This window comes from Nyctereutes procyonoides, unplaced genomic scaffold, assembly GCF_905146905.1.
Source record: "Nyctereutes procyonoides isolate TBG_1078 unplaced genomic scaffold, NYPRO_anot_genome, whole genome shotgun sequence".
NCBI classification, from domain to species: domain Eukaryota; kingdom Metazoa; phylum Chordata; class Mammalia; order Carnivora; family Canidae; genus Nyctereutes; species Nyctereutes procyonoides.
This window is the reverse complement of record NW_026575128.1, coordinates 5,609,850-5,634,815: the sequence shown is the minus strand read 5'-3', so window position 1 is coordinate 5,634,815 and position 24,966 is coordinate 5,609,850. Positions and strand designations below refer to the sequence as shown.

The 24,966-nt window shown below is 55.9% G+C and overlaps 1 protein-coding gene across 2 annotated transcripts in view; it reads right to left on the bottom strand.

Moving 5' to 3' along the window:
- Window positions 1–2,300: 2,300 nt before the first annotated feature.
- The window catches only part of GRIK3 (glutamate ionotropic receptor kainate type subunit 3), a 217,190-nt gene continuing 194,524 nt past the window's right edge, over window positions 2,301–24,966 (bottom strand). The window contains exons 12-17 of one of the 2 annotated variants that reach the window (XM_055341918.1): window positions 20,621–20,739; window positions 18,257–18,474; window positions 6,214–6,436; window positions 5,421–5,715; window positions 5,069–5,076; window positions 2,902–2,930 (exon numbers count right to left, since the gene is read on the bottom strand). In XM_055341918.1, the coding sequence (XP_055197893.1) occupies window positions 2,902–2,930; window positions 5,069–5,076; window positions 5,421–5,715; window positions 6,214–6,436; window positions 18,257–18,474; window positions 20,621–20,739 (892 nt within the window). Of the gene's footprint in view, window positions 2,931–5,068; window positions 5,077–5,420; window positions 5,716–6,213; window positions 6,437–18,256; window positions 18,475–20,620; window positions 20,740–24,966 lie in introns of both variants that reach the window. The other variant, XM_055341917.1, reaches the window with a different exon arrangement.

Sequence of the window (24,966 nt, the reverse complement as noted above, 5' to 3'; positions counted from 1 at the left end):
TCCAGACGAGACACCTTCCCAACCCATAGGCCACTGCTCTCCTCCCCCATCAGACACGCTCATGGAGCACCATAGGCAGAAGCACATGATCTCGACAAATCCTTGTGACAAACGATCTCTCCCTACAGCAGAAGTGCAAACACACCCCGATCCCCCGCCTTCCTGATGGTCTATCTCTGCTCCTGCTGTGAACCGGAACACATGTGTGAGTTTGAACACACATGTGAGCAAGCCTCCCCCCCACCCCCCCACTACGGTTCCACGTGGCTTCGTGCATGCACGCATCGACCTGTGCGGCTCGTCTGTGGTCCTGTCCTCCGCCTCGCTCTCTACCGCAAATGCAAGCCCACGTGCACATGTGCACAGTCGCTCACACGTGGACCCCTTGATGACATGGCTTTTCCTTTTAAACATTTGGCAATGCTGCGGGTTTTATCCTGTCCTCCACTCTCTGCCATTGGTGCATAAATGTGCATGCATGTGTGCACACACACACACATGCATGCATGCACATAAGCACACCCACTCATGCATGCATGTGTACGTATGTATACCCCCCAGAACCCCATTAAGACATGGCTTCTCCTGTTTTTACATGTATGGGGCTCTGCTGCTTGTCCAGACTTGTCTCTCTCATCCTAAATTCACACACGTGTGCACACACACGTCGGAACCCAATGGATTCTATTATTGCGTGCCCTGGACTCTTGTCTGATGACCAAATCGGTCCTTCACCCCCGGTCCCTACAGCTCTCACACACACACAAAGATACACACAAATGCACACACACACAGACACACACGCACTCCTACACACAGCATGGCTTTTCCTGTCATTACATGTGTTGGCGATGCTGCATGTCCAGCTCTCTTCTCCTACCTCCAAGCACACAGCCTGTTGGAACTGCTGGGATTATGGGAACCAGCTGGCTTGGTCCTGCAGCCTACAGTTTGGAGGAGGAACAGTATTTATCACATGAGCCCACTGCGCTCTCCTGCTCTGGGAGTCCCTGGGGGGGAGCCAGAGATGATCCTTCACCCCAATTGAGAAGGTCCTTGAGATCTAAATGTAGCTCTTCCCTAACCAGACTCCCTAAGCAGAAGCAGGAGAGAGGTGATGGGGTAAAAACGAGTGTCTTCTGGGTCCCCATCCAGAATCTCCAGGCTTCTCTCCCCCGCTCAGAGACTGCCCTCGGCCCTTGGCATGGGAAGCCCTGCCGGCCTCGTCGTATTCTCTAAGGACACTTTGCTCCTAACCCTTCCATATCTCATTCCTTTTCTAGAATCTTAAAGTCACAAACTTGTAGAGCATCCATCCTACCTAGCTGGAACCCACAGGTCATCTGGTCTGGCCCTAACTGGTACCCCATCTGCTACTATTTCTTTGCTGTACCCCCAAACCCCACAAGGTCCAAGCTGCTCTGGACAAGAGATTGGGGCCTAGATGGCCTGTATCTCTATGTGGGGTCTTTGGTTAATTCTCCAGGAGGCAGCTTTTCTTTCCCTATCCTTGGGGCCTCTATGAGCTCCGATGTCCAGTCCCTGAAAACCTTCCTTTCTGGAGAGCATCTTTAGGTTTGGCAAGTCCAGGAGGCCAAGAATTCTTTAGGGCTCCTCTGGCTTTCCCCATCTACCCCAAAGTAGACCTGAATCCCTCTTTTGAAGAGGGGTGATGACTTTCACTTCAATCTAGGTTTCTCTTCTCCTTCCAAGATGACAGGGGAAGTCAAGGTCAACTGGCCAGGAGTGGGGAGTTGCTGATGAGTAACTGGCAAAAGAACTCAAGCTCTCAAATGCCACTAGGGTTTAGAAAACAGCTCAGTAACCAGCAAAATAAGCCATCCCAATGGCTCGAGGGCCTCTGGGATTTCCATGGAATCCACTGTTCTTCTGTCTTCAAATATGGACTGAATCTCTGGTCAGCCTTTGTGGGAGATTCAGGGGGTCCTCTATCCTCTGGCCAGAAAGTAGAAAATTTGCTCTGACCACTCACTCCCCCACTTTATACTCCTGGAGACCTCCTTGAGGGATGGGAGCCATTGGGACACTGTCCATAAAAATTCAAAATGGCGGCCTTTGTGCATTCTCCTCTCTCCCATACCCCAAACTCCTCTTTTCCTCTATGGAGCTCTCTGCCTTCAACTTTGCCAAGATGGGGGCTGCCATACATGGTGCCAGGTCCAAGAGACCAGGACTACGTGAGCAGCCCCTAAGGGATGAAGTTTTCTTCTGCCCAAGACATGTGGGGTGGCCATCCCCCATCTTCAGCTCCCATTGGCAGCCACACTACAATCCTTAAGGTACCCAAGGTTTGTGTCTCTGGGCTCACGGTCATGGCCCAGGAGGCCCGGGCTCACAGGGAAGGAGTGGCAACATACAAGCTGATTCCCATTTTCTTTGGCCTCTGCAGGGCCGGGGTAGAAACTTCTGACTGTGGAGGAGAGTCGAGGGGCAGGTGAGTTTGGCCTGAGAGAGGCATATGTGCTTCCTTTGGCCTTGGCTGTCTCGGCTGGCAGCTTTAGAAACCCACAGAAGAAACGAGAGGCGAGTGAGGCCCAAGTAGCTGGCCTGGGGCCTGCTGGTTTCCCAGTAGGTAAGGGCAGAGGGCTCCTGGCCCAGCAGGCAGGTGGCAGCTCTGACCCCCAAACCCAGCATGGGCACAGGGGAGGGGCCTTCCAGTCTCCTTGCTTTCCTCTGCCGTGCCCCAAGGCCTTCGGTCCCCACCCCACCTGGGCCTAGGGGAATACGGGGGCCAACGATGTGCTGCAGGCCATGCTGTCCTTGCCCGGAAGCCGGCGGTCGTTGAACGTGTGCATGTTGATGACAGCGTCAGTCTTGACCATCATGGGAGGCTGTGGCTTGTGCTTGACCCGACGCTGGCAGGTAAGGGAGAAACGGATCTCATCGGCTACGGTGCTGCAGAAGGAACGCTGGGGTGGGGTGGGGGGCAAGGGGCACATGGGTGAGGCCTGGTCTTGCAGCCCCTGCCAGCCCCTCCCCTTCCTCCCAGGGCTGTGCCAAGGCTGTCCCTCTCTCTCTCTCTCTCTCTCTCTCTCTCTCTCTCTCGCCTTTAGGCCTCCCACCCTCTGCCCAGATGACCAGTTTGTGAGGCAACCTACAAAGCGCAATGTCCTTGTTTGGAGGCTAAGGTAGATGGATCGCACCATCCCATCCCCGTTTCACAGATGTGCAAGCTGAGGTCCTGACTGGCATGCACATCAAGTTTGACTTTTCTCCACTAGATTCTGAGGGCGGGAACCAGCCAGCTTCATCCCTGTAAGCCCAGCTCCCAGCACTTGGCCTGGCCCCGTGTCAGACCTAAAAAACACCTGATGAATGTATGGGTCATTCTACCCCTGGGAGGGCTTCCCACTAAGGGGAAAATCCCCATGGTCCCACTTGGGAAAGTCCAGCATGTTTCTCCAGGTGTGCCACGGGGAGGGAGGTCCCCGCAGGGCAGGTGGGTGGCAGTGGATTCTGGCCTGGGTCCCTGTGGGTACCCGAAGGGGGTGGCAAAAGTGCAGCTTTGCCTGCAGGTATCTGATGGCCATGGCTCCTAGGAGACCAATGGCCAGAGCCTGTCCTGTGGCTCGTCTGGAAGGCAGTAGGGCTGTCGATAACTCGATTATGCAGTGAGGCCAGGGCAGGAGCACCCGGCAGCTGAGTGCTGGCTGTGCGGGGTAGGGGGGTCCTGGGCTCTGGCTCCGCCTCTTAGCGCTTTCCCTCCAAGCTTCCCCTTAACGACCCCGCTAATCTCTGGATAGCATCCCTCCTCACCTTCCTTTATTCATTCTAGGAATATTTATTGAGGCCCCACTAGGCGCCAAGCACTGTTCTGGGTGTTAGGCATACAGACGTGAAAAAGACAGTTAGGATCCAGCCCTCAGGGAGCTTAGGGTCTGCGAAGTGATAGCAACAGGTGATAAACCCGCCAACAAATATAACACCTCAGAGCATGGGAACTATTAAGAGAATAAAGCAGCAAAGTGGGATAGAGGGGTGCTGGCTGTGGGGGCAGGAGGGGTGGCATTTCAGCTGAAACCCGAATAACCAGAACATGCCAATAATGTGGTTTCCCAGTAGAAATGGGGAAATGGTGCTCCGGCAGGAGAGCGCTGCAGGCGGCTGGAGCAGCACATGCCAGGGGCCTGGGGCTGAAATGTGTTTGGTGCGTTAAGCACTAAAACCGAGTCTAGTGTGTGTGTGTGTGTGTGTGTGGATGGAGGAGAGTTAAGGGAGGAGAAGGGGGGCAGGAGAAAGTCTGACAAGTGGGCAAGGACCAGATCTGGTAGGGTTTTTGGTGGATTGTGGGTGCTCATCCCGATTGCAATGGGAATTCCTAAAGAGTTTGGTTGTTTTTTTTTTAACGTATTGTGTGTGTGTTTTTTTTAAAGCCATCCTTCATTACCGGATGTGTGTGTGGGGGTGTTCCCCTCCATTTTTCATGTGATCATTAACACTCCAGTGAACACCCCTATATATATCCTTGGCCACTTCCATTTGGGTACATTTCTAAAAGCACGATTCGCTGTCAAAAATGTGCGGCCGCTTTCAAGACGCTGTCCGCATCCCTTCCAGAAATGTACCCATGGACAACTCCCGGCTGGACTGGGGAGCGTGTGCCTTTCCCTGTGCCCGTGAGAACCGTGACCCCAAGAATGAGCTTTCCCCTTCCTGTTTGCTGACTCTGGCTTACAGATTATAAGGGCCCGCATCTCATCTCTAATCGATGCAAAAAGTGCCTGTTTTGAATGGTCCCGTCCACACAGGCCAGAACCGCAATCTGCTTCCACCCTGGCCCTGGGTCCCCTTGGACGTCTCCCCGAGAGGCACACGCACATTTAAATCACCCCGTAGCTACACTTCCTTAAGACATCAATGCCAGGCTCTGCCCCTGACCAATTAAAACAATCTCTGGGAGTGCGGCCAGGGCATTAGCACTTAAAAAACTCTCCCTGTGATTCTAATTTGCTCCCAGGACCCAGAGCCACTGCTCCTCCACCCTTGAATTAATCAGATGGGTTGAGCGAAGCCCTGCTGCCTGCATGCTTGGGCCAGACCTCTTAACATTCCTTTCTTTTTTAAACTTTTGATTATGGAAATTTCCAACTCTATGCAGAAGTAGAGAGAACAGTATAATGAACCCCTATGTAGCCATCACCCAGCTTCAACGATCACCCTGGAGGGTTTTATGCAGGGGAATGACATGGTTTGAATTAAGTGTTAAACAGGGCACTGGCTGTGTTCAGAGAGCGGATGGGAGAGAGGAGGCAGGAGGGCCGGGCTGCTGCGGGGTACTTGCTGGAGATGGGGGGGGCATGGCCTGGCCCAGAGTCCCAGCGGGGGCGGGCGGGCTGAGGCAGGGTGAGCTCGCACACCGCACACCACCTGTGCCTGGGAGGCGGGAACCCGGCTCGAACCCGGTCCTCCTCTCGCCCTCCCATCCCCAGCTCTGGACACTCACCTGCTCTCGCTCTGCCGTTTTGCGGAGCTTGTACACGAACTCGCCCACAGCCACCAGCACAGACAGGACCAGCCCAGCGGCCAGCACGATGAAGATGCCCCCGATCTTCTGGATACCCAGGGCGCTGGCCTCTTTGTTCTCCTCCTCGGGGCACCCGCTGCCCCTCCACCACTTCTCCTTCATGATGTGCAGCTTGTCCTCCTCCTGCAGCTGCAGGATGGCGATGGTGATCTTGTCCCGGTACGGGGAGCCTGAGTGTGGGAGCGGGGGTCCGGCTGGCAGTGGCACCCAGGCCACATGGTACGTGCCCCTGCCAGCACCCTGGGCAGCGCCGGCCACCCTCCCCAGCCTCCCTGGAAGCTCGTAAAGGCCCCTCTCTGAATCTTCCCACGGTGTCTGGGTGGGAGCAAGGTCCTGATTTGGGGTAGGGGGGGTCTTGCCTCGGCCCCTGGAAGGCCCTGTGGATCCGGGCTGCGTCAGCAGGAGTGAGGTCAGAGAAAGCAGGCATGACCTCTGAACTGACCCCCCACCTCTGCGCAGGCCCGCGCTGGCCTCACCAGGTTGTGACTCTACTCCTTTGTCTCTGGGTTGAAGAGATGCCACCTTTTGAGGCTCAATGGGATGAGTTGGGAGAGGCTGCAGGAGACTGTGTGCAGAGCAGACTAGGGGGTCCCGCCCATCCTAGATCCCCCAGCCGCCCCCACCCCCCGCCGGCCTGCCCGCCCGCCCGCCAGCAGCCCCTTGCTCACCCATGGGTGTGCCAATGCCGTAGCCCTTGGAGTCGATGAGGCCCCCGATCTGGGTGAGGTTGCAGTTCCTCTGGGTGACATACTCGATGGTCGTGGACTCCATGAGCAGGGCATAGTCTGCCGTCAGGGTCCTCTGGATGCCCTCCTCGTTGTTCTTTACCAGCGCCGAGGGCTTGCTGCTCATGAAGGCCCACATCTTCTCAAAGGTGGAGATCTTGGATTTCTGGGCCACGACAGGAGGGGGATGCACACAGTTACTGAGCGCGCCAGGGGCCCAGCATCACATGCCCCCCTTAACAGGGCTCTGGTCACCGAACTCTGTCTACCACCCTCTGAGGGAGGGAAGGCCACCCCTTGCTCAGATGTGGCAACTAAGGCCCTGGGAGGGAAGGTCCCAAAACACATAGCTGGTAAGGGATGAAGCCAGGATTCGGACTCAGGCCCACCTACTAGGAAGCCCTGGCTCTTTGGCCACACGGCACAGTGGTTTTCAGACTGGGTTTTAAAGAAATGCCTTCTCCTTCTCTAACATTTATGAAAGGTTTCCATGTGCTGGCCCCGTTCCGAGAGCTTTGTCTGCATTAACTCACTGATTCTTCAAGACAATCAGGGGAGGTGGGGGCTACCCTCAGCTCCATTTGACAGAAACTGAAGCCATGGCCAAGGAGCTCGCCCAGGGTCACTCAGAAACTAAGTGGCCAAGCTAGGCTTCCAACCCGGGCCACTGGCTCTCGTGTTCCCCACCACTTCGCTGCCCTGCCCCACAGAGAACCCCATGAGGCTAGAGAGGGACCCCTGCGTACTGTGTTCCAGGGGAAGACGAGGGTTTCCGTCTATGGTGTTTCATTCAGGAGCAGGTGAGGAGTGGGGGCGCTCAGAGCAGGTGGTGTGCAGGCCCTCCAGCTCCTACCGGGAGTGGCCCGGAGCATCCTGGGCTGGGCGCTGCCGTATGAACAGAACTAGCGTCCCTAAGACCAGGCCTGGTGGGTGGGCTGCCGTGCTCATCCCGCCTGGCCGGGGAGTCTCAGAGAAGGTTCTGGGGCTGGGAGACCAGGCCAAGGTTGAAGGGCCCCCCGCTGCCTGAGGCAACGGGCAGATCGGGTGCGTGGCATTCACGAGATTTCTCAGGAAATGACCGCCGCCAGCTCCCTGCTCCCTGCCGGGAGTGGCCCTGCCCTGCGGATCCCGGGGCAGCAGGTGGCTCTACAGGCCCCGTTGGACCGGGCTGCTTCCAAGTCTGGCTGTGCCTGTCTGTGATGTCAGCCTGTCTGACTGGCACCCGGCCCAGCTCCGGTGTGCGTGACGGAGTGGGGGTGCTGGAGCAGGCTGGTGCCGGGGGATGGGCAGGGGATGCGGAGGAAAGGGTCTACTCTTCTCCGGGGCCTCCCCAGCCCTGGTGAGGGTTATCCTCCCCAAAACTGGCTCCTGGAGCCCCAAGCAGGCCCAGGGGAGCAGGGAGCCCTGAAGCAGCAGGCAAGACCCCATTTGGAATTTGATGGGAACCCAGAATCCATCAAGGGCAGAGATGCCTCCTCCCGGCCTGGGGGCAGACAAGCAGACAAGCAGCCACTGTCCTACCTGCGAATTTCCCTGCCTCGATGCGGAAGGTCTGGAAGGGCTCGGATGCTTCTAGCTCCTGCCTGCCTGCAGCCATCCTGCTTTCTAGCCAGTCCCGCTTGCAACTACTCGGGTCACCACCAGTCCCTCCGGCCTCTCCAACTCTCACCTTCAAACCTGTGCTCCCCAGCTACTCCCTCTTGCCAGCTACTCCTCCCCCTCAGCTTTTCCTGCGGCCCCAGCCGCCCTCCCCTCCTAGCTACTCCTGCCTTTAAAAACATTCCCGAGTTCCTGCTTTTCTGACTCCTCAGACGTTGCTTAGTCTCTAGATAGTCTCTGATGTCCAGACTCGCCTTCTCTGGCTCCTTTTCTCCCTCTGGGTCTTTCTCACTCTGTGACTATTCCTGTCCAGACCCACTCTGGTAGGAAGCTTCTATCCAGCTCCAATGACCCCTGTCCACGGTACTCATGCCCTTGTGTCATCCCCTCCCCCTTGAGGGTGGGCCTGTCTAGCCACTCGCTTTTTTAACTGCCCCCAGAGGTGTCACTTCTGAGGTTAGGTTACAAGAGACAGACTCTCCTGCTTGCACTCTCTCTGGCTCTTCTCCCTGGCTGCTCTGATGGCAGCCAGTGGCCCTGCTGTGAGTCGCCCTGTGGAGAGGCCCACGTGGCCAGGAACAGAGGGCAGCCTCCAGCCAACAGCGAGCAGAGAACTGAAGCCCTCAGTCCAACAATGCAGGAGGAAGGGAATGCTGCCAGCAATCACGTGAGCGAGCTTGGAAGCAGAGCCCTGAGATGACTACAGGCTTGACAGCAGCCTGTCCCAGACCCTGTGCAGAGGAGCCAGCTGAGCTATGCTGCCTCCCGACCCAGTCAGTGAGATTACAGTGCTGTTGTTTTAAGACACTAAGTAACCTTCTGTGCAGCAAGAGGCAACTAGTACACTCTCTTACCCATGTACACACGAGCTACTTCTGTGCCCCAAATAATTGTTTTTTCAGGTAATCAATTCTAATGATTCCTCTAATCAGATCATCCAAGTCCAATCCTCTCTGGTGCCAGGGACGCATGCTTCTCAGATATTGGCCCTCATGGTCACTATAACTAAGTACTATTACTCCACCCATGGCTCCAGCACCCCAGCTCTTTTTTCATCCCAGTCTCTCCTGCCTTCCAAAGTCTTCTATGGGAAGCAGGGGGCTGATAAGACCATTAGGGCTCCCCTTACACCTCCTGATGCATGCATCCATCCATTCATCTATCCAACCACTCATCAATCTATCCATCCATCCATCCTCTCTCATTCATCATGTTCATGTTCCACCCCCGTGCTACCTACACACTAATTCATTCAACTAACTACTCAACTGCCTACATAGCCTTTTACTTAACCATCCATCCAACCAACCACGTTCATCCATCCATCCAACCATCCAACCAACCATGTTCATCCATCCATCCAACCATCCAACCAACCACGTTCATCCATCCATCCAATCATCCATCCATTCATCCATCCTCTCATTTATCATGCTCATGTTCTCACCTACATACTACCTACACACTAATTCTTTCAACTAACTACGTAACTGTCCACCTGGCCTTTTAGTCATCCATCCATCCATCCATCCATCCATCCATCCATCCATCTATCCAACCAACCAACCATGCATCCTCTCATTCATCATGTTCATGTTCTCACCCACATACTACTTACCCACTAATTCTCTCAACTAACTACTCAACTGTCCAGCTACTCTGCTACTTATTTACCCATCCATTCATCCATGTATCTAACCAGTCATCTATCTATTCTCTTACCCAACCATCCACCCATTTCTCTACCTCACCTCTCTTACCCACTCGCTCTCCCATGAAGCCAGTCATCCATCATTAAATCTCAAACACTGGCAAAAGTAACTTGACAATGAACCGGTCAGGTAGCCCTGCCCCACTTCTTCTGTCTCAGGAAGGACTTAGCACTCCTCTTCTTTCTGCAAACTCCTCCCTGTAGCCTCACCCAACACCCCATTCCTCCCTTACATAGGATGACGAGCAGAAACAGTGTTCTGACATTAAAGCATATGGTCTTTCCAGGAACACTCCACCATAAATGGAGACAGAAATTTCTTTTGGGGGTTGGAGGGCTATTGAGGCTGATAGGCTTTGAGGAAGACACATGAAAGCTCCAGCGGGTAAAGGAACACAATGAGGAAGAACACAAGAGAGAGGTCGGGCCAGTTGAAAGGAGAAGTGACAATACCACGTGAAGCTGGCTGTGATGCTGGTTTCAAGTGGATCTGCTCTCCCAGCCCCAGAGGCAACACATTCATACCTCCACCAGCTTTAGGCAGGTGGCTCTGAAATCTGCATCCCTAGAATGGCCACGACTGTACTTGTTCTGTAGCTTGGGGCTCCCACGCTCAACCACTTCCACTCATGGTCTCTGCTTCCATTTATGTTTCTTCCTGTGTTCCAGTGATTTCGTGATTCCAGGGCACATCCCCCCAAAAGCTCCTCTCTAGCAGGGCTGGTCTGAGGCAGAGAAGGACACACCTGGGGCCCCTCCCAGAGTCTCAGGTCCCTCACTCATCTCTTGGGCCTGGTCACCGGAGGTCTGAGTTCCTGTCACTGGCCTGAGCTCTAATCACCACCCCAGGGAACGGAGTCCCACATATCCATGGCTCCCACGTCATCCTGCCAGTCCCAGCTCCAGTGGGAATCTTACTTAATAAGCATTGCTTCAGGGCCAGTCACCCAAATCAATTAATGGAATCGTTTGGAGGAGCCAATACAGGGCGACGTGCCAGGACAGAGAAGCTTTTTTTATCAGTAAAATTGGCAAGAAAGTAAGTTTCAGGCTCACGACTTTCAATTCCAGCCTCCTCAAAGAAGTAAATTGATTTTCCCCAACTGAAGATACTTAATCTTGAGAATTTAACATTTCTGTACAAGAAAAATGTATATAGGTATATATATAAATGTATATCAATTTCAAAGGAAGCTGAATCCCAGGGAATGCGTGCAGGGAGGCAGTGGCAATGTGATTCCATGCGAGACCTGGGGTATTTTCCACGGTGGAAAGGAGACCTTTCCTCAAGTTAATTGGCTTGCTTATCCCTGGGTGTGGAGGCTTTGGCCTTATCAGATCCACATACTCGAGCAGTTAATCATGTCTCTGGGATTATTTCCGCGGGGACCAGGCAGGCTCCCTGAGTCTGTGGCCTCTGCCTGCCGCTGTAGCCCACCTTGCCAGGACAGACTCACTGACCCTTCAGGCAGGCAGTAGCCCCTGCTGTTGGCACCTGACTCCTGAGGCTTGCCTGTGTGTGCATGTGTGTGTGTGTAGGGGTGGAGCCTGCAGGCTGGCCTGGCCCCTGCAGGGGAGTCTGGGTCAGCTCTGCTGCTTGGGCTCTGGTGTCACGCCAACCCGGGTTCCAATGCCGGCCCAACTCCTGCGTGGCCCCTGCATTTTGGCCTTCCGACTCTGCTCATGCTGGGAGGCAGGGCTCTGACTCTGGACAGGCCAGCAGATGGGTCAGGAGATCCTGGAGGCTGAGATGGGGTGAGCCTTCCAGCTCAGGGGAGAGTCTGCTGAGCACCTGGAAGGTGGGGGGCTGGGCTGGTGGGCCTCTCCAGGCCCTTTCCAGGCTCTGTGGCTGCAGCAGGACAAGGCTGTGCGAGGGGGTGGGGACCAGACGATGCTGGAGCCCTGGGGAGCCTGGGAACCTTGGTCCCCAGCTCTGGTCTGCCCCCTGAGCGGCCGTCCCCTGCTGTGATGGGCCTCCCCCAAAGGGCTCTCCTTGGAGGAGCTGCCTACCGACAGTCTCTGCCTTCAAAGCTGCCCAAGTGATGTCACATCTCTGAGCCTCATGTCCCACATCTGTGAGATGGGAGTGAGCTGAGCACAGAGCCCGGCGCCTAATAAGTGCTGGACAAGCGGATGACATCATTATTTCTCCTGAAGGCTCTGTTTTCTCATTTGGAAAGTGGGAATAATCTAGAGTGCAGAGTTTCTGTAGAAATGAAACGACACAGTGCTCAAGGCAGAAAACCCCCACTGCGGATAGGGGCCGGGGAGGGCGCTGTAAATACGGAAAGAGCGCCGAGTGGAATTCTGATAGACTGGGAGAGCTGTTGCCTCTTGGCTCCCACAACTGTTGCTCAGCGGGAGAGCAGCTCTTTCTGGAAAGCCAGATCTTTCACATTTTCAAGAAGCTGGAAATGGGAATTTTTTTAAATGCAAAAATCTCTCCATTTTAAAATGCTGGCAACTCACGTATGAAAATGTAAGCAAACCGTATGGCCCCCCAAAACCGTGTCTGCGGGCTGAGCAGGCCTGTATGTCACCGCTTTCAACAACAAACAATAGGGAGAGTTGACACTCACTACACTGCGATCTCTGTGTCAGGTGTTGAGCTGCTTATGCACATCATCCCACTGTCCTCATCTCAGTAACTGCGAGGTGGCTGCTATCAGACCCATTCCACAGATGACAAAAGGAAGGCGCAGAGAGGGCCTCCATGCCAGGAGCGCTCAGTCACTCCCCCCCCACCCTCACTGGCCGGGCCCTGCACCTGTCCCTGCTCCTCGGCCTGCTGTCTGGGCCTCTGAGTCCTCGACAAAGCCCGTGGCCCCCACCTGGAGGGACTCGGAGGAAGGGAGACTCTCCAGGTGTCTCCGGGCGGGTCCCCTCTCCAACGTGGTCTGGTTAAGCCCTTTGAGGACTACGGGGCAAAAGGAGAAGAGCATCCAGCCCGCTTCCCAGTCTTCTGGGTCAACCAGCTGGAGGGACGTCGGACTGGAGTGCTTCCGTGTGCCCGGTGCTGGGCTGACCGCCGGACGTCCAGCAGTGTGCTCAGTCCTCTCGCTGGTGGGCATCAGTATCCGTCTCACACGGGTGAACAGACTGAGGCTCGGAGAAATAAAGTGACTTACCCAAGGTCACCCAGTGGAGACAACACCCAAGACTCAAGTCCTGGTGTGTCTGACCTTTAAGACCGGTGTGACCTGACTGCGCCAGCAGGGTGCCCGGCACCGAATCCAGCGTGGCCCCCGCATTTTGGCCTTGCGACCCTGCTCCTGCTGGAAGGCAGGGCTCTGACTCTGGACAGGCCAGCAGATGGGTCAGGAGACCCTAGAGGCTGAGATGGGGTGAGCCTTCCAGCTCAGGGGAGAGTCTGCTGAGCACCTGGAAGGTGGGGGGCTGGGCTGGCGGGCCTCTCCAGGCTCTTTCCAGGCTCCGTGGCTGCAGCAGGACAAGGCTGTGCGGGGGTTTGGGGGGGGGCAGACAATGCTGGAGCCCCAGGGAGCCTGGGAACCTTGGTCCCCAGCTCTGGTCTGCCCCCTGAGCGGCCATCCCCTGCTGTGATGGGCCTCCCCCACGGCGACACCAAAGGGCGCTGGATCCTTGGAGGAGCTGCCTTCCGACAGTCTCTGCCTTCAAAGCTGCCCAATGAACACGCTCCCCCAGTGTTCTCCTTTACATTTTGCCTACATATTTTTACAGCCAAACAGTGCTTTCAAAGACTTCCTTTTTCATCTCCTAATTAATTTTTATCTTCCCAGACGGAGGGAGGACAGCACGGGAGACGCTGTTTGTGATGTTTGCTGCTCCCCGACAACTCTTCAAATGAAATTTCCTCTGGAACGCCGGGGCGCCTGGAGCTGCGCGTCTCCCGGGCTGCAGGGTGCGCGCCAGGGCTCTGGTGCCACCACCACCCTCCCGACCGAGAGCCCAAGAGGAGTGGGTTCTCTTTGGTTCCTGTCCTTAACACGTCTCCTCCTCTGGGCCACTTGGCTTCTGCTGTCCTTGTGCCCCTGGAGCAACTAGGATGGCTGTGGCAGGACTGTTAGGCTGGGGCTAAGCGCACCCGGCTGTGGCTTGGCTCCTGCCCCACCGAGTCAGAGAAGCCACAGGCACACGGTGACACAGCACGCGGGCCCCGGCGCCGGACCACTAGGGTTCAAATCCCAGCTCTGCTTTTCACGAGCTGTTGATGGTAAAGCAAGTCCGTGGGAACTCAGGTTGCCACGGAGCCTACCTTCCTCAGGTGTTGAACGGAGACGAATGATAATGGTTTCCACGGTCCGGGCTTGCCGCGAGGGTGACACGCGTGACATTGGCTCAAGTGCCCCAATGTGGCCGGCACCTACTAAGTGCTCAACAGATGCTACTCTTACCACTGACCTTGCCAGTGTGTCCTGGATGTCCCGTGGCTGGCCCCTGAAGCTGATCCCTGCTCAACCCCAGTGCCGCACCCACTCGTGGGCAGGGGAGAGGCCTAGCCCTCCAGAAGAGCCTAGAGTGCGCGTGGGGGAGCGTGCTGCGTGTGCACACAGAATTATCTGACCTGACGTTGTGCTTCCTCCACTGACCTGCTGTGTGATCACGGGCAAAACCACCCACCCCCTCTGTTTCTCCGGGTGAAACTCGGGTTTCCTTCCAGCTGTAAAAACTGAAAGTGGTGAGTCCATCGACAGATGAACGGATAAAGATGTGGTCTCTCTCTATATATACAATGGACTACCAGTCAGCCATAAAAAAATAAAAAATAAAAAATAAAAAAAAGTGAAATCTTGCCCTTTGCAATGACGTGGCTGGAACTAGAGGGTGTCATGTACGCTAAGGGAAAGAGGTCAATCAGAGAAAGACAGTTATATGTGGAATTTAAGACACAAAACAGAGGATCGTGGGGTGAGAGAGAGAAAAATAAGACAGAAGCAGAGAGGGAGACCAACCATTAGAGACTCTTCATCACGGGAAACAAACTGAGGGTCGCTGGAGGGGGGGTGGGGATGGGGTACCCAGGGGACGGGCATTAAGGAGGGCCCGTGATGGGATGAGCCCTGGGTGCTATACAAGCCTGATGGATCACTGACCTCTACCTCCGAAACCAGTAATATTATATGTTAATTATTTGAATTTAAATTAAAAAAAAAGTGATACTGAGGAGGCTACCACCTTGCCCAGGGGGCTGGGAGGCAGGAGGTGTGACTGGAAAGCCCGGCTGGTAGGGTGAGGAGGACGGAGGTGCGTCCAGGGAACTTGGGGGTGGGGACGGGTTGTGCTTCTAGCTCATCATCTGGGGTGGGGTTAATAGCCCCATATTCGGGCTCCTCTCTGCCTGCAAAGCGGCCCTATTGCTGCTGTCAGGGAAAGGGACCCTGGGCTAGAAGAGCCTCCCAGGAATTAAAGCAAGAGACAAGGTGGCCAGACGTCCAGGGCAGTTAACTGGTGATCGGGAGCTGCTGTTCCTGGCCAGGAGCCCTCGTGAGCATGGGCCCCGGTGACCCAGGCCCAGCTGGGTGACAGCGTATGTGTCCCCCATGCACGAGGGCAGGGCGGGCCGTTGGGGGTGCCGCGGAGGACGGCGGCCCGGTGGGGAGCTGGCCCTGGGCTCTTGGAAGCCAATGTGAGCATCTTAGCGTGGAGGGAGGGGGGAGGCCAGGGCATCCAATCTGCGGCGATGAGCCTGCACCAGGCTTATTTATGCCGCTTCCCTTTGATCGGGAGCCCTGCTTAGAGACGGGCTCATGTGTAATGCATGAGAGATGCTCGGGCACAGTCAGAGGGCTGGGCCGCAGCCTGGGGACACCAGCAGGCACACTCGCACCAGCACACACACGCGGGCAGGAACCATGACACGCACATGCAGACAGTGCATGCAGGGGCTGTCGCACACACACAGGCACGGCCCGTTACATACACAGGCTGACACCCATGCAGACACGCGTGCATGCAGGGGCCGTCACGCACACACAGGCACGCCTGTTACACACACAGGCTGACACCCACGCAGACACACGTGCATGCAGGAGCCGTCGCCCACACACATGCATGGCCCGTTACATACATAGACTGACACACACAGACATGCATGCATGTGGGAGCCGTCACACATACACATGCACGGTCCATTACATACACAGGCTGACACCCACGCAGACAGGTGTGCATGCAGGGGCCGTCACGCACACACAGGCACGCCTGTTACACACACAGGCTGACACCCACGCAGACACACGTGCATGCAGGAGCCGTCGCCCACACACATGCATGGCCCGTTACATACATAGACTGACACACACAGACATGCATGCATGTGGGAGCCGTCACACATACACATGCACGGTCCATTACATACACAGGCTGACACCCATGCAGACACGCGTGCATGCAGGGGCCGTCACGCACACACAGGCACGCCTGTTACACACACAGGCTGACACCCACGCAGACACACGTGCATGCAGGAGCCGTCGCCCACACACATGCATGGCCCGTTACATACATAGACTGACACACACAGACATGCATGCATGTGGGAGCCGTCACACATACACATGCACGGTCCATTACATACACAGGCTGACACCCACGCAGACACAGGTGCATGCACGGGCCGTCGCCCACACACATGCACGGCCTGGTACATTCACAGGCTGACACCCACACAGACACGCGTGCATGCGGGAGCCATCACCCACACACAGGCATGGGCCATTACATACACAGGCTGACACACACAGACATGCATGCATGTGGGAGCCGTCACACATACACATGCACGGTCCGTTACATACACAGGCTGACACCCACGCAGACAGGTGTGCATGCAGGGGCCATCACACACACATACGAGCCATTACACATGTGCATGCCTGGGCTGGGACACACACAGATGCCATCCCCCGTGCTCACCTCTGTCCACATGTACCCCTGGGGACATCCAGGCAGACAGACACACATGTAACCTCCATGCACGTATACATCTAGACATTCTGGCACAGCCACACTCATAGGCACATGTCCAAGCACCCAGATCACAGAGACACACGCACACGTATGCTTGCCAATACACATACAGATTTTTGCAAATACTCACGTCCAAACACAAAGATACACATACACCCACACAGGCAGACTTTGCACACCGGCACCTGTGTGTACACATACACCCTTAAATACAGGTTTATATGGATCACGCATGCACACAGGTGCACACATGCTCCCATACCGCTCACAAACACGTAGGGTCCCAGAGAGCTCCTACTATGCCTGTGACGATGCTTTTATGCGCCCAAATGCATGTATAGTGACCCCTCAGGAAGGCCACACTTGCCACTTCTCAGTGGCAGCAGCAGTGTCACACGAGGGGAGCCCTTTCCTTCTGTCTTTCCTCTACTGAACACCTGCTTCCATCCTCAAGGAGGGTCACAGGGGAGGCCAGAGTAGGGGAGAGTGCTGGTGGGGCTGCAGGGCATGGGGGGAGAGGCTTTCCCTCCCAGTCCTCTCCCTCCTGCCCTCTCCTCACTCAGGCCCCACTGGAGGCTCAGTCCAGTCCTCCAAGGCTTAGCCTGGAAGGAAACCAGAGCTGGAGGATAGGGAACAGGGCCCAAGCTTCCAAGTGACGAATGAATAAACGGATGAACGGACCTACAGCCCCCGGAGCTCCCGAAGCCTGACCACTTCAGAGAAACCATGAGAACAGAGGCATCCGGGAACTCATAAAAACGTGCATTCTTGGCCCTGCCCCAGACTTCCTACACCGGAAACCTGGAAGGCGGGGCCCGGGAACCTGGGTTTTCCCAAGCCTCCCAGATGATTGGGATCACGCTCACGTCTCAGAACCACCGTGGCCTAGAGCATGAGCTTTTGCAGGAAGGCAGACCTGGGTCCTTCAGCTGTTGAGTTCTTGGACAACCTGCTTCGTCACTCTGAGCCTCAGTTTCCACACGTGTACCGTGGAAATAATCGTGGTGTCTACCTCACAGGAGTTGTCGTAAAGGGTCAGTGAGGCTGCGCTGCCTTGTCTGGGGGTGGTAGCTCTTGTGATTTTTACCTTAATTCCTGTAAGAACATTTAGCCCGTCAGTCTCCTAAACCCTAGCTACTCTAGTAGGTGAAAATCCTTGGGGGAACTGGGCCAATACCCCCAAAGCAGGAGGAGCAGTAAAGCCGGGGCCAGACCCCATCAGAACAGGAGCCCTAGCAGGGACAGGGGCTTTAGCCGGACACCAGCCGTCCAAGAGTATAACATGCGAAGAAATGTTTATTTTTTGCTGCTGCCCCCTCAGGGGTGGAGAGCTTGCCGCCAAGTGCAGGCCAGCCTCTTAGGACGCGGATGTCGCCAAAACCTTAAGCCAAAGGTGAGGGAGCCCACTGGCCCCCGTACATGTCTGTGTGTCTGGACCACGCTTCTCCTTCCCCCTTTCCCAGCCTCATCCTTCCACCTGTCCTCCTCCGATGATTTAGAGAAAAAACCAGCACATTGACCCCATGCATGGTCCCAGGTATGAAAATGTGTAGGATCTGTGCTGGGACCCACTCTGGTGGCCGCACCATCATCACAGCTTCCCCAAAGCCAACTGGTCTCCAACAGGGAAGGGCCCGAGCCCTGAGGATTCCTGCGCGGTTTGGGAAGGACAGTGACGGGCGTGGGAGGGTCCACTTGTGGTGCTGCAAGGGAGGGAGAGGGTCTCACCTTGAAGAAAGTCATGGTGGCCCCATCCTTGACGGCCCCATACTCGATTTTGGTTTGCTTGGCCAGGTCATCAGCAGAGTCGATGGGCGACTCCATGCGTTCCACTGTCAGAAAGGCAGCCAGGTTGGCCGTGTAGGAGGAGATGATGATGAGCGTGAAGAACCACCAGATGCCACCAATGATGCGCGTGGACAGGGCTTTGGGCATCAGCTCTGACCCTGGGAGGGTGGAGAAAAGCACGTGGTTCCTGACACCGTCTAGGGCTGCTCAGGCCCCCAGCATCACAGACCCCACTGATGACCTAGTAACAGCTCAGCAGTGGTCATCACTGTGCTCCCCGGACCAGCAAGCAGCGCCTGGGGTCTTGCTAGAGTCCCCAGCACATTCTCAGGCCCCTTCCCAGGACCTACTGACTCTGTCGCTTCAGGGGTAGGGCCCAGAAATCTGGGTTCGGCCCAGATCAGCTCTCCAGGTGGTTCCCATGCTGCTAAAATTTAAGAACCAGATGACACCCTGGGGTCCCCGGGTCAGAAGGGCTGGGGGTAGAAACCCCTGCACTCAGGTGGATCCTGCTCCCAGCTCCACGTGACCGCGCTGGACACTTTTCCTCTCTGGAGACTCACCCGTCCTCCGTCCCAGCCTCTCACAACTACCTGGCCGTGGGGACTGCAGCGTGAGGCTGCAGCGCTTTCACTGCAAGTGAGAGTGCAAATATGCGCCGTATACAAACACAAGCCGGCGGGCGGTGCTGTGCAGCAGGAGGAAAATCAACACTTTTTGAAGCTCTTTGCCAAAATAGATCACTCTTCCTCCCTGACCTTGGGCGTGGAGCACAATTTAGACGGAACCTTCTAAGTGAAGTAATTAACTAGGCGGCTTTCAAGAGATTTAAATAGCAAGTGAATCCTGAACTTTCCAGAATATTGGGACCTGCATTCTGAAAAGTGCTTTGATACAGATGATTTTTTTTCCCTTCTTCCCTTCTTCTTCTACTCAAAGGAGAGTTTTCCAAATACATGACTATTTTTTCTCCCTCCTAATCAAAACCCCACGGGGAATACATCAGGGGCCAGGCTTTGAATAGCCCTGGAGGTGGGAGAGGAGAAGCGATGACTGCGTTGAGGGGCTTCCGGGTCTTTCCCAACTGTCCCTGAGAAAAGATGATGGACAAAGAAGTGAGGGGAGGCTCCAGGACACACATTAATGGTGGGACACAAAGACGCACTTGCCCTGAAAGCAGCCTGTTGTCGCTTCCCAGCTCCCCTCCTCCAGATTGCTCCACCCCCCAGATTGCTCCAGGTCATCAGCAGAGGGCTTGGCAGGTAGTGGTCACTCAGGACACGCTGGGATCCTGTCATTTATTTGGCATTTGCCGACAGAGGTCTCCTGAGGGCCAGGGTTTGTGCTGGGCCTCGAGAGCACACACAGCTGAGTGCCCTTGGATCCCCTTCCTTTCCTTGCCCCCTTGTCACCCAATGCGCCTTCATGGGATCCTAACATAGGCAGAGACTTTGGTCCCACCCCCACCTTCTTCTCTGAGTTAAGAGGCTCTGGACATGAGACTCGACAGATGGAACCCATGAACTCGTGGATCCTGGCCAGAAAGGCTGGGGACGGGGGTCCTTCCTGGGAGGGGGATGCTTCTCTCCTGGCACCCACCCTTCTGCCCATGGTGTCTCTGCAGCCAGTGTGGGTGCTCTGCTTTCTGAGACATCTGACTAGCTGCAGAGCTGACCAAAAGCAGGGCCCCCAGGCCAGGGTCAGGTGCGATACACCAGCTGTCCCTCTAGAGGATGTAGGAAAATGCTATCCTTCTGTGCAGACTCTTCCTGATGCACTCAGGCTGATAGCCCCACCTTGACCATGACCCTGCTCACTCCCAGGCTCCCCACGGCCAGGTGGTCACCGAGTCCCATCCCTGCTACATCCTGAAGTTCTCGGAGTCCATGTCTGTCTTCCACCCGCATGGCCACCACCCAGGTTCAGGCCTTAACCTCCCTGCCCCCGGTCTCCTCCATCCTCAGCTCCACTTGACTCAGCCAGAGTGTAAGGTGACAGGGCCATCAGCTGGTTGACCCCAGCAAGCAGGACGCTCCTGCTCCACAGCGGTTAGGGATGAGCCCTGCACATCACGGGTATAGGGTGGCTTATCTGCTTTAGCCTCACACCCCGAGCCCCGTCCGGCCACGGTAGCGAGGGTGGACGGGGACCTGGGACCAGGGTACAGACCAGGGCTGACAGCTCAGCAGGTCTGAAGCTGCCCTGGAGGGTGGGCAGGCTCTGTTGACTCAGGGGCACCCCGCGCCCCCCACCTGCCCACCAACCCCCGGGAGGAGGGAACCTCTGGGGAGAGAGGGCACATACCTTGCTGCATCAAGGACCCCATTCCGAACCAGAAGCTGTTCAGCAGAGTGAAGTTGTTTTCTACGACCTCGGAGCCAGGATTGCAGGGATGAGCGTCATACCACTCGTAAGGGCTGAACCTGGAAGGGAGAGGGGGGCAGTGGGGCAGAGCTGCGGGGACCCCACGGGGGAGGGGGCGTCCAGGCCACGGGAGCTGCCTGTTTAGCAAACATTGATGTGCTGCCACTTTAGCATCAATTTACTTGGTGCTCTGCTGGGGAGGCAGGGAATGGGAAATCAGGGCCATTTTGCGTCTTGTTCTTTATTGTTAGTGCCCTTTTCCGGTTGTAAAAGTAATTCAGCAGTATCTCTGAAAATTAAAAGCACACATGCCCTTCAACCTAGCAATTCCGCGACTCATTATCTGGCCTAGAAAAAAAAAAACGCCCCGACATGAGCTTATATAAAGAGAAGCGCGCGAGGGTGTTTATCAAAGCATTGTTTGTAATAGCGAAAAACTGGAAACAGCCTAAATGTCCTTCAACAGAAGAATGATTAAGTAAACGATGTCAGAGGCACCCTCCGCAATGTCACACGGCTGATAGAACAGAACGAGAGACGTCTGGAGGTATTGACGGGGAAAGATCTTCCACCCATACTGTTTGGCAAAAAAAAAAAAAAAGAGTGATAAAATAAGAACAATATGATCACATTTATATAAATAGATCCGCAAAGATACAGCACTCTGGCGCCTTACGTACGTGTGTATACAAACGCGTTGGAAGGGTCTGGAAAGATCCACATCTAAAAAAATACCAGCGTTTATTACCTCCGGGGAAGGGGGGTTCAAAGGGCGGCCAGAATTTCAGAGAAGCCTGTTGCTTTAGACAGATTATACGAATTTTTAGAAATGAGAATGGTTTTTTTCTATTACTTGTATACTTAAGATGGGAAAAAAAAAAAGCAAAGCATACTCTTCATAAAATATTCAAGCAGTAGAGAAGACTACGATGAAAAAGTGAAGGAGGTCCTCCAGGATCCCACCCCCGGGGAGAGAACAACGTGTTATATAATTGTTCAGATTTTTCTCTCCGAATATACAAATATCTGAGTGACGGGAAAAAATGTTACTTAGAGCTGCGCCCCTCCCCACCCCACTGCCTGGTAAGGAAGAGAAGTCCTGATAACTGGAGGGATCTTTGCTGCATGGATTCCAGGTGAGGACACGTAAGCAGGGGGAAGCGAGAGGGCCCTGGGGAGACTGGGAGACCCTGGGGAGACCCTGGAGAGAGCCTCCCCCCCGGAGGCTGGCGTGGCTGGTGTGGGGTCGGACGCTGAGATGACAGGCCCAGCAGGAGAGGCGCCTCCAGTGGAATTTTGTTTTGTTTTCTAATGCACGATATGCTTTAGGCGTGATGTTGAGACTTTTCTATCCCCCTTTTAAAAGCTTTAATAAATTATACATTGATCACCAAAGCTCGCGTGAGAAGAATTCTGTTTTCACCACGTGGGGAGACCCTACCCATGTGAAATCTTAAAGGGAGGCTTTAAACCAAGATGGGGATATTCAAAGGGAATGGCCACGAATAGGCTCGAGGCTCTAAAAATCCACAAAGAGATAAAGGCTCTTTAGGAGAGGCGAGGCAGAGGCTGCCGTGGGAAGGTTCTGGAGAAAAGCCTCGGGAGGGCGGTACATTCAGGGGTCCCCACGTCCCCTCTGTGAAGTCCAGGGAGTGGGGTTGCCATGAGCCCGGTGGGTGGCCCTGCAATGAGTAGAGCCTGCCTGGGGGTCTGGAGGGCCGGGGTCGGGCTGCTGGGTGGCTCCCGGGTGCTTGCAGGAGCGCGAGTCCCTGTCGCATGGCATTGGCCTGCACGCCCAGACGCAGCCAGATACACGGACACTGGGCCAGCAGCGCGTCCCTGAACCAGGTGGGCCCAAGGAGACAGATCCAGCCCCGCACCACCTTGAGCCCCGTCCGAGAAGGGCCCCAGGACCCCAGAAGGGAGAGGCCGTGGGGCAGGGGCTGCTGGCAGAGGAGCAGGCCGGCCAGGGAGGCTCTGCGGGAGGGGGCCCACGTGCCAGGCGAGGCCAGAGGTCTGATTTGCGGGCAAAGGTAGAAATGTCGAGGACTCGACTGGACCCAACCTTCTAATTCCTGATTTGTGACAGTGTTTGTGGTTAGAGAGACACCGAGGGTATCTTTCTGTGACCTGGAAGCGAGCCAAGAAGTGACAGGTGCCTGCAGGGCTCTGCCGGGGGCAACGAGAGCCCCAGGTCGGAGCCCCCCAGAAGGCCGGGTTGGGGTGGGGAGACAACGTAGAGATGATTTCTGATGAGGCCGCACAAGGGTTGTGGGTCTTACGTGCACACACGTATGTGATACCGAGGGTTGTTTTCAGACACAAGGAAGGATGATACCGTAGTGCTGCCTGCAACTTGGGCTCCTCACTTAGTCACCAGCCTCCTTCTAGACCCGTTTTTCCAGATGTGCCTTTTCCTCTCTGAAACTACCTCCTAGGGGTCTTCGATCCCTCCTCCGCTGGCGGTGCTGGGCCTGTCCCCGTCTCCCACTGCCGCACACTCTGCCGGAAGAGACGCCCCTGAGGACACCTCCATAGGCACCACGCCCATGGGCAGGCCCTGTCCTCCAAGGAGAGGCTTTCTAGATTTGCGGGGGGTGGGGGGAGGGGACCATCAATGGTGACTTTCAATAGGATAAATTCCCAGCGGTGGAGCCGCTCATCATGATACAACCACTTGGCTCTAGAACGGGCCTCTTGGTCCAACAGGACTTGGAGGTTGACAAAATGACAGGTGCCCATTTTGCAGACGGGGAGGTGGTTTGGAGCAGTCAGGGGGCTGGAGGGCCCAGATTCTAACCCCTAAGGCCACAGGAGAGGACAGAAGCGGATTGGATCCTGGATAGTAAGGAAGGTGCCCCCCAAAGTTCACAAAGGATCTTGGATTAAGGGCTCGCAGCTGCGAAGGACCGTCCAGTCATGCACACAGGTAGGAGCTAGGAGAGGCTGACCTGGTGATACCTCTAGGTCTCCACTCGTGGGAGAAGCTGAAGTCCAGCCCCGGTGATGGAGGTGTAGACAGAGCACCGGCCAACCGGGGCCATCTCTTCCCCGGGCTGCTCATCTGCACCGGATTTGATCAGAATGTGAGTCCCGGGAGCTGGACTGGCTGGCCGCTGACCCTCAGCCCTGCCCTGGGGATCCTGCATTTAGGACCACGTCCTTGCCACGAGGGCCAGCCATCCCACTCTCTGTCTCCCTTCCTTTCTCCTTCTCCTTCTCCGAGCGTAAAGCAGAATAAACCGGTGGCAGAGAAGAGCATTGGTCAACATGGGGACTCCTGGTGCTAGACAGACACAGGCCAGGCCAGCTGGCAAGCCGGGCAGCCCCGTAACACACCACAGCTGCCCTGGAGCGGCCCGGGGAACTGCCCATGTTTCCAAGACCCCATGTCTGGGGAAGCTGCATCCGGCTCTCCAGCAGCCAGCGTGGAGTGGTCCAAAGGACACCGGGCACGTGGAGGGGGGACAGAGGCCACATCCATCCTGTAGATGCGCCATGCTTGACTCGGTGTTGGAAGACATCGAGTTAGCGACGACCTGCACAAGCCACGAGGTGACACACAAAAAATTTGACTGTCTAAACAGCATGAATGTTGCAGCACGGGGCCTGCGTCCCTGCTTAGCACAGTGTGTCGGGGCCGAGGAGTGGCTGCCCCGCCGGCCAGGCGTGCGTCCTCCTCCTGCTTCATTCTCTCACGCTTCCTGTCCGGCCCCGGGGACACCAGTGTTTGCCACCCCGATTTAAAGATGGGCGGGTCTGGCTCTGGGGTCCAGCCCTGGAAGCAAAAACTGTCTGACCTTGGGCCCTGGCTCGGCCTTCCTGAGCTTCACTTGCTGCTTCTGCACAGTGGGCAGAAGTATCCCCACCTCCTCGGACCTCTGTAAGGATCGGACGGGATGGGTGCGAGTGAGGTGAGTGTGGTGCAACGTTATAGCTGTCCTCTGTTCAGGGCCCTGTGGCCAGGTCCCTTGTCCCTCTCCTGTCCCCTTGGCTGTCCTGTGTCATTCTAGCAGCTGCAGAAGTCCCAGCTCTTCCAGAAAGCCTCTCCAGCCTAACCTCAGGAGGGGGGCCCCTACCTTCTCTGCCAGGAGGCAGGAGGTGAAAAGCAGGCTGAAAGGCTGGGATGGGGGGGACAGAGTGGGGGGACTGGCCTTGCATCGGTGGGCAGGAGTCCTGCTGGAGAAGCCAGAGCTGCTTTCCAGGGGGTGGGAGCCGAGAGCCGGCTGGAGCTGCTCAAATGACGGTGAGAGCTCTGGAGAGGGGCGCCTGCTTTCAAAGGCTCG